Below are 9,058 nucleotides of genomic sequence, written 5' to 3' on the forward strand. Positions count from 1 at the left end.
CTCATCTGCCAAAATGCTGCTTTATGGATTTAGTTGTTGTCCTAACCATGCAGCAGGGTATCTATTAGTTAACATGTGCCACCAGGTGATCCTAATAAAATGTTTCAATGTGGTGAGGTGGGAACAACATCTGAAATCAACTCCCCCAGCCTGAACATAAATGTTCAGTTTTGTTAGTATGTTGAGAGAAAGAGTAAAATGTGTTGCCTTAAATGAGATACAGCAATGCAACTTACAGTACTAGTTAGATACTCATCTCAAACGTGCACTGCATTCACAGATTGGACATAGCTTTCATTCACTCCATTCGTTTCCTTATTGAAAAAGTCAGTATGAAGAGGCATAGCCTACCAAACCACACCTTCACAGTGTAAAACTGTCCACACCCTGGTCACACATACTACAGTGGTACAAAAGGGAATTCCAGAAACTAGGTTACACTATGTGCAGTAGCTTTTTTGTTTTTGAGATATAAAATTATATCACTTCACAATGGCACTTTTTAAATGTTTTGAGACCTTTATTCAACCAAAACTTGCAGCCTATCCCATGCTCTGCCAGTCAGGTGTGCAGCTGGAATGGCGCTGTTACTGAACTCCCATAATTACTGAGCTATGCTCTGATACAGTTTCTTCCTTCACAAGTATGTAAGACAGGCACGAGAAAGCCATTCAGAGTGGGTGGAGATAGGTTTTTAGAGTAAACACTGTGGAGCCTGGACACATATAAAGAGTTGGTCACAGTTCTTGAAGATTGGCTTTTTGTGAGAGGTTCACGATCAGACATACAGTATAATCATGCGACTTTCTTCACTATATAACAACTTTCTGTAGTCTGATGCACTGATACATTAAGTTCTTCTGTGCTTTTAGAGATGTTTGTGACCCACCCACTGTTTGTTTTGTCTTACAGAAGATAAAATGATGATGCAGTGACCAGTATTTATTTGAATTTCTTTTTAATATGCTAGACAGCTCCAAAGAAATAACACTGCCACATTTTAACTCATTTAAAGGCTTTATACATCTTTACAGGAAGCCTGACTTCAGTGTTTTGGGTTTTGACCTTTTTAATTGTGACATAGTCATGGCTGATGACAGTTCAAACAAGGACAGACAAAACGTATAGCGATAGTGATCTGTCGTGATCACTTTGCTGCTTTTTACATTTACCAAGATTTTATTTGAATTTTTTATTTTTGTCTTTGTTTTTCAACTGGAACTGCACCACTCCTAATTCCTGTTTATCAAATATCTCAATGAAACAATTGTTTGGACCAGGTACCAGGGCCCCACCCTGTTTGGTGATTCCTACTGCGTGGGTTGACTTATTGGCACTCAAGTTTGCACGCTGAGAACTGCTGTGAAAATACCGCACAGCATTAGAGACAGCGCTGAAACTGATCTGTTTATGCAGGTAACATAATCCCGAGTCTCTAACTGACTGTAATGCAACTGTTTGAATTCAGCGAGATACAAGAGTGGAACATACATTTTCTCAGAATCACAGCTGGGCAGCAGCTAGTTGAGCTTTTAGAGTAAATTCCACACCACGGTAGAAATTAAAGGCATGAGCATGTGAAAAGTTGGGGAAGAATGAAAAAGAATGCAGACCTCTCCCACAAAGGTACAGAGGTGAGAAACTAGTGTGTCAGTGTTTAAGTATGGGAGCGGTGGGTGCGGTCAAGTAAGCACAAAAAACAACCACTCAATCTTGAATGCACATCACTGATTCATGGAGCAGATTATTTTCAGTCGAACAAGGGAGAACAAACTATAAGCGTAAAGCATTATTTTATACAACAATGTTCTGGCAGCACTTATGTTTAACTCTGCCTAGGGCATTTGACTTAATAATACTTTATTCTTGAAGTTTATTCCTTTCTTTGCAGTAATCCATGCTTGAATCTCTCAGGTTCGCGTAAATACTGATAACACAGATGAGTTAAGATGTCTAGAATCAGTATTCAAAATGCAAAACAGTGTAAAAGCAAACAAGTCCAATGCAAACGTGTATTTAACTAGATGCACAATGTGATACATGCACTTTTAATTGTAACTACAGGAAAAGATTGCTTGAAGTGAGTGCAATTTCATGTTGGATTCTTATTGTTTCTGTTGTGATGCAGATGTCTCATTTGCATTTGCATGAAGTGAAGTATATGCAGTATATTTTTAAAACTTGTTTTAAGGACACTTATTTTGCTATAGCTATAACTATACTGTACTCTGCAGACTGCTATCTACCGCAGCATGCTACCACAATGCTAACAGCAATGCTAACAGCACGCTATTCTTTTAGATGCAAACATTTCTCTCTAGAAAACTAGCAACATTAAGCTAGGCCATTTGTGTCTTTACAAATGGCAATCATAGATGGTAATATTATTCGAGTCCACGTACCAGACCATGTATGGCTGCGGTGGTAGATCTGTTATACTAGAATGGGCACTGGTACATTCAACTGCTCATGAATTTAGCCTGTTATAATTAGGTGAATATGGAAATACAAACTTGCCAAATACCAGGTTCTTATAATGCTGTTAGGATGATTGGTTGGGAAATGATTTGTTTGGCAATGCTTCCGATGCTACCTTGATGCCAGGGACAGTAGTCAAACCGCTGGTGCACATCTCAGCTACATATTCTGGCCTATATTCTCTAATGAGTGTTTCATGAATGTCATTACTGCTGAAAAGATTTCAGTCTTCATGAGAATTTTAGTCACTTTCTTGTGCTTCCTAAAACTGATCTTGACTTCGAATGATTTAATCGTAGTTTTGATCAGAGAGGACAATACACACGAAGTGAATACTAGTGATAAAATAGCACCTACGACCCTACAAGCACCATCCAAATTTTGGTTATTTATTGATGCATTTTGTTATAATGTCAGAAGTGAAAAGCTTACACAACTTAAACAGCAGTTAGGGTGGAGCCAGCTTCATCTAATTAATATATAATGATGGGTTGTTTTTTTTGTTTTGTTTTGTTTTTTTTACTACTTTTGGACCATTGTATGGTCTGATCCAGTGCTTTATGTTAAGGTGTTACTAAGAACTAATCAGTAACTGTTATGGTATGTAAGATATTGCCATATAAATTTAGCAAAGGAAAAGTATGGTATGTGCAGCATGACACATGTCACACTTAAATATATTAACCTGATTGTATCTGCTAAACAGACAGTAGACAGTACATAATGAGTGCACTAATGAGGCAAAGAGTCATAATTTGAGTTAAGCTTAGTATTACTTTGGTGATTTGTTTGTCAGTGGTTGGAATATATGTGCATGCTTTGATAAGAGAGGATGAAGCTAGTTTATATGAAAGAATGTACATATCAAGACTACTTGTGTGTTGGTAGTGTATAAGTTTATGTATTTTGTGATATATTTTGACTGTGATTCTAATTTTTATCTTTTGCTTCAGTGGATGCAATAATAAACATGGAGAATACATAAAAGGTTTTCTTTGTTTTGTTTTTTTTTATTCCACTTCACTTGGCTCTGCGTTACTTCTTTGCTGCTTCTCCCTTGTCCTGTTGCAGGGTGTGTCCAGGCTTATCTCCCTGACAATCCCTCCCTACCTGTTTTACAGGACTGGCCACTCCTGTCATTGAGAGCAAGAAGCGTGTAAGCTGAGGTGGAGGGAAGGCTTGAAAGCCAAACTCAGAGGACAGGTGAAGATCCTCCCACCAGCTTGTACAGCCATAAAAGCAGCGAGAGTGTGCTGTCAGACACTCAGAGGGACTTGGCTCTCCTTTTGAAGACTTCTCAGCGTCAGTTTGCTTCTGCTCAACAAGTTGAAAATGTATCAACCCAGGAAGGCAGCATCAGTAGTGAGCTACAGCAGCAGCAGCAGGAGGTCGGTTCCCACCTCAAGCTCCTACTCCATCAAGAGAACCACATATGGTGGTGTTGGTTCTGGTTTTACTCCTAGCATAAGTGCATCAAGCAGTTATGGCCTTTCTAGCCAACCACTACTTGGACCACCAATCACTGCTGTCCAAGTCAACCAGAGCCTGCTGGCTCCTCTGAACCTGGAGATTGACCCCACCATCCAGGCTGTCCGCACCCAGGAGAAGGAGCAGATCAAGACACTCAACAACCGCTTCGCCTCCTTCATTGACAAGGTTTGTTCCTCTGATCTCGCTGTCTGACTGCCTGTTCTATGTGCAATTTACTGCAGGCCTCATTATTGTGGTACAGAGAACTTGCATGCCTCTTGGGCCAGATTTATCTCTTGCTTCTGCTACAAGTGAATAGCTAAAAGTTTTCATCTTGGATATGTGAATGAAAGCAAAAAGGACTAGAAAGTTTAAAGTAAGTGAATTGTCTAGCACACTAATGGCAATCTGTTTTCAGACGAGTACCACACTCAAAATGCAAATATGCTCTTGACATTAGCAGAACTAACATAGAAAGGCAGTTGTGACTCTTATCTGGGTGGTGTATTCACCTGTGTCTTACAGCCTTTGCGATTAGAGAAGCATTTGAAAACCTCAATTCTGTCAGAGGTCATGACAGAATTGATTTTAAACTAGCAGCTCCAATTAAAATCTGCCCTGAATAACAGCTGGCTTATAGCCCCGTCCAAGCCTATCTACCCACTGTCTAAACATGGGTGGCGATTACAATGCAGCGACTCGCCTATTCCTCACTTGGCAGACGAGCACAGGGAACAGGGAATTATCTGCACTCTGTCTGCATAGTCCAAAGTCTGCAATTTGCACATTGCACTTATCACCTGGTTGTTATAGGCAACACGAGGACAGAGCTGCAAATCAGCCTTTACTTCATATAGATGTTACAGTCATACTGTCTGCACTGATGGGAACTATGGGTCATGGGTTTCTTTGTGTGAAACTGTAAATGGTATACCTTGACACTCGGACGCACAAAACAACAAGTGCTGCAATTCTTTGTCTTCTGTGGTTTAACTGCCACACCCAGTTTTTATGGCTGGATAGCCAGTGTGGCTTTCATAGCTCAACAATGCACGTAGGATGACTCATAGCCAAATAGCAGACCCAATAAGAGAAATCCTCAAGGCCACGTATACGTTGGTGAAACATCTGGATGGAATATTCTGCATTATTTAAAGAAAAAAGAAAAGATAAAAAGATACGTGTTCCAAAATAAAAAGGCCTAAAAGTTTACTTTAACACTTTTAGTGTACATTTGAAGAACTGCCTTCACGAGTCACAGCTGTTGTGACTGGGGCGTGGCAAGTCAAATAGATGTCTAGCTGCTCACTCAGTAAAGTTGTGCAATCTTTATATCTGATAACAAAAGTGCTGCACATTATACCCTTCTTTAAAAATTAAAAGAACCAAACCACCAAACAGACCTCAAGCCACATTCATATATGATTCAACGTTAAAAACACATGAAAATGATGAGCATCTGATCTTTTGTCTTAAATTTTGTGCTGTTTTCCAGGTGCGTTTTCTGGAGCAGCAGAACAAGATGCTGGAGACCAAATGGAGCCTCCTGCAGCAACAGACCACCACCCGCTCCAACATCGACGGCATGTTTGAGGCTTACATTGCCAACCTCCGCAGGCAGCTCGATGGGCTGGGTAATGAGAAGGTCAAGCTGGAGTCAGAGCTGAGGAACATGCAGGGCTTGGTTGAAGACTTCAAGAATAAGTAAGTGTTTACATGACACATATACTGACCAGCACCTCCTCTAAAGAGCAGACATAAAAAACGGAGAGGTGCTGATGTATTGCATTGTGTTCCAACAGGTACGAAGATGAAATCAACAAGCGTGCAGCAGCAGAGAATGAGTTTGTGCTCCTGAAGAAGGTGGGAAAATGTCAAGATGACCCTTTAAGTTTTTTAAAAAATGTGTGACTTTTGATGTGGTAAAAGAGACCATTTTTTTTTGTATGTGATCTCATTTCCAGGATGTTGATGCTGCCTACATGAACAAGGTGGAGCTGGAGGCAAAGGTTGATGCTCTTCAGGATGAAATCAACTTCCTCAGGGCTATCTATGAGGCTGTATGTAGTTTCTAATGTCTCATTTAACCAACTTATTGTGATTTCTCTTTTTGCACCATAATAATTGTTTTTAACTTAACTGTTTTCCAAAAACAATTTGTTCTGTAGGAGCTTCGTGAGCTGCAGAGCCAGATCAAGGACACCTCTGTCATTGTGGAGATGGACAACAGTCGTAACCTTGACATGGATGCTATTGTGGCTGAAGTGCGTGCTCAGTATGAGGACATTGCTAACCGCAGCAGGGCTGAAGCTGAGAGCTGGTACAAACAGAAGGTGAGGGAGCAAAGCTGATGATCATCCCCTCTCTGCTTTTAATACACACTACCAAAGGTCTACTCTCTGGATTATGTTTCTAATGCACCTTGTATTTTTTCATAATAGTATGAGGAAATGCAGACCTCTGCTGGACAGTATGGTGATGACCTGCGCACAACCAAGGCTGAGATCGCTGAGCTGAACCGTATGATTGCCCGTCTTCAGAATGAGATCGAGGCTGTCAAGGGACAGGTATATTTCAAGGCCTTTTTCTCTGAGTACACCTTATAGTGTAAAAAGATTGGCAACTATTAAATAATGCGTGACATGATTCTCCACAGAGGGCCAACCTCGAGGCTCAGATTGCAGAAGCCGAGGAGCGCGGTGAGCTGGCAGTGAAAGACGCAAAGCTCCGCATCAAGGACCTGGAGGATGCTCTGCAGAAAGCCAAGCAGGACATGGCCCGCCAGGTGCGCGAATACCAGGAGCTCATGAACGTCAAGCTCGCCCTGGATATTGAAATTGCCACCTACAGGAAACTGCTGGAAGGAGAGGAATCCAGGTGAGATAAACTGAATTGTTTAGTTTCGTGGCCCATGCATTAGACTCATATCTAAATTAAACACTAACTCTCTATTATTAAACCATTAGACTGGCCAGCGGAGGCGCCAGTGCAACCATCCATGTGCAGCAGAGCAGTGGTGGTAAGTTTTTCATAAAAAAAAAAAAATCATGTATAAAACGTAAGCTAATAGATGACATAGACAGGATGGATCATCACTTTACATTCATGCTTTGCTTTCTTCTCCAGGACTGTCCAATTCCTACGGTGGTTATGGTAGCGGTGGTACCATCACCAAGTCTACAGTGTCATCTGTCAGCAGCAGCAGAAGATTCTACTGAAGTCTTGCGAAAAAGGAGAGCCGTCCCCCTTTCCCTTCAGAAACTCTTGAACTTACTCTAAATCTCTAGCTTTTTCATGGTGCTATTCAATGCTGTTAAACATGTTCAACCAGAGTGCTGAATATGCCCCAAAAATCTGTGATTCCTAACACGGAAACTCTTGACTTTGTTCTGTTCAACAACATTGTAGCAGGAGTTTCTGAAGGGAATCTTAGCCTTTAACACACAAGGGCCAGGTCAGTTAGCGAGGGATCATTTCTTTTCTTTCTGCACTGACTTCCTGAGAAAAATAAATAAATAAAAAATGGAGTGCTAAAAACTAGGCAAGGAAAGACCTTTAAAATCGTGTCAGGAAGAAGAGCAAGTCACTGACCAGATCTGATCACTGGAAAAAATACAGGAGTTTGAAATTTGTGTCTTTACATGTTTACAGTTAAACTTTGAACTGATTGGTTATCGTCTCGCTCTTTTTTTTGTTGGTTTTTTTGTTGGTTTTTTACTGTTCTGTTCATTTTTTTCTCTGCTTAGTTTTGCCTTCAGACTAAAACTACTTTGAAACCAGATTTATTTTGTAAAGCGACACGACTGAGTGTTGCTGCAAACAACATCGAATAAATCCAAATTAAATAAATCTGAGATTAAAAAAAAAGGTTGCCTCTTACTCTTGTTATTGTTGTTGTAAATGAAATTATTCCTGACTACTTCAAGCTGAGGAAGTTTTTTTTTGGTTTTTTAAACAGGAAGATTTCTTTGCTGAGATTTCACATGGGGGCAGTGCTGCCACAGTTTTAGACTTTGAAGTCAACCAGGAAGCATTCACTATGTGTGGTCTCCAAATATCAAAGTCATAATTCATGTTTCAGAGGTTTATTACGTTATCACTGAGAGTGATCACACAACAGCTGTAAAAAGGTCAAAAAATCTGACCTTTTTAATCCAACAATCACTTTGGCAGACCACTGTGTCAGCAAAAGAGAATATCTGTGTAACATGAGCAGTAGAGATAACAGAGACGTAGCGTGGGAGGTTTCGGTTGGGAAATTACTGCATCTGCAATCATATGACACAAACATAGAAAATAGGAAGTGGAAGGCTCCGTAGCTAAGGGTTAGGCATACAATGGCATTTCTATGATGGCAATAAATAAGTAATGCCGCAAATCTATGTCTCTGTTTTTCATATTGTGAATGACTTAACCATAGACCACAGGCTCTTTCTTGTGAAAACCAACACGCCTCCCTGCTTCAGATTAGAGCAATAACACTCACCACAAAGAGGTGGACAAAAGAGTAGGAAAGAAGAAACACAAGTACTACAGTCTACCCTCCATTCACCATGAAATCCGAACACTGTGTCAACATACAGTATTTATATTCAACACATGTTGCAGAACAACTGCTTGCAGGATTTTACGCCTTGACCTTCATATTGTGTGAGCTCAAAAACCAACAACAAAACATGCCGAGTTATTTTTAAGTGCGCTATTCTCTGCACACACAAAGGTGTATTTTTAAATGTGCCTCCCGCAATTAAAGTCTACATTGGCAGGTTAACAAGAAAAATCCCTTTTATTAGCTTCACCTGGAGCACAAAACTTCTGGCAGTGATCGTACAATTTATTGACTTTAATCCCAGAGGAATTAGCGTCAGATCGACTCAACATAATTATGCTAGACACACGCCAATTGCTGTATTCACTCGTGTTTTCACGTTAAACCAGTTACATCACAGCTGAAACAGTTGTGAGGGAGTTGTCTTTTCACCCTGAGGTGGACAGAAGGAAATTACACTTCCTACAATTATAAATGCTACATTTATCCCGAGGACAAACCAACAGTTTTGGCTCAAACACGTTAATACTTGCACAGCTTGCATACCTGCTTGTCAGTGGC

The 9,058-nt window shown here is 40.4% G+C and overlaps 1 protein-coding gene across 1 annotated transcript; it reads left to right on the forward strand.

Annotated features, from left to right (window-relative positions):
• Window positions 1-3,774: 3,774 nt before the first annotated feature.
• On the forward strand, window positions 3,775-7,763 carry LOC134627177 (keratin, type II cytoskeletal 8-like). Its single transcript, XM_063473119.1, has 9 exons — window positions 3,775-4,134; window positions 5,444-5,652; window positions 5,751-5,811; window positions 5,913-6,008; window positions 6,117-6,281; window positions 6,390-6,515; window positions 6,605-6,825; window positions 6,915-6,967; window positions 7,075-7,763. Exons 1-9 carry the CDS (start codon window positions 3,811-3,813, stop codon window positions 7,164-7,166), a joined length of 1,347 nt encoding a protein of 448 aa, XP_063329189.1. The 5' UTR covers window positions 3,775-3,810; the 3' UTR covers window positions 7,167-7,763.
• Window positions 7,764-9,058: the final 1,295 nt, after the last annotated feature.

This window comes from Pelmatolapia mariae, linkage group LG5, assembly GCF_036321145.2.
Source record: "Pelmatolapia mariae isolate MD_Pm_ZW linkage group LG5, Pm_UMD_F_2, whole genome shotgun sequence".
NCBI classification, from domain to species: domain Eukaryota; kingdom Metazoa; phylum Chordata; class Actinopteri; order Cichliformes; family Cichlidae; genus Pelmatolapia; species Pelmatolapia mariae.

Bases quoted from the DNA above. Each gene is read 5' to 3' on its own strand.
- LOC134627177 (XM_063473119.1), top strand. From the start codon at position 3,811: ATGTATCAACCCAGGAAGGCAGCATCAGTAGTGAGCTACAGCAGCAGC. The intron at 4,135-5,443 runs GTTTGTTCCTCT...GCTGTTTTCCAG, and splicing joins TCGCCTCCTTCATTGACAAG to GTGCGTTTTCTGGAGCAGCA. The intron at 6,968-7,074 runs GTAAGTTTTTCA...TTTCTTCTCCAG, and splicing joins TGTGCAGCAGAGCAGTGGTG to GACTGTCCAATTCCTACGGT.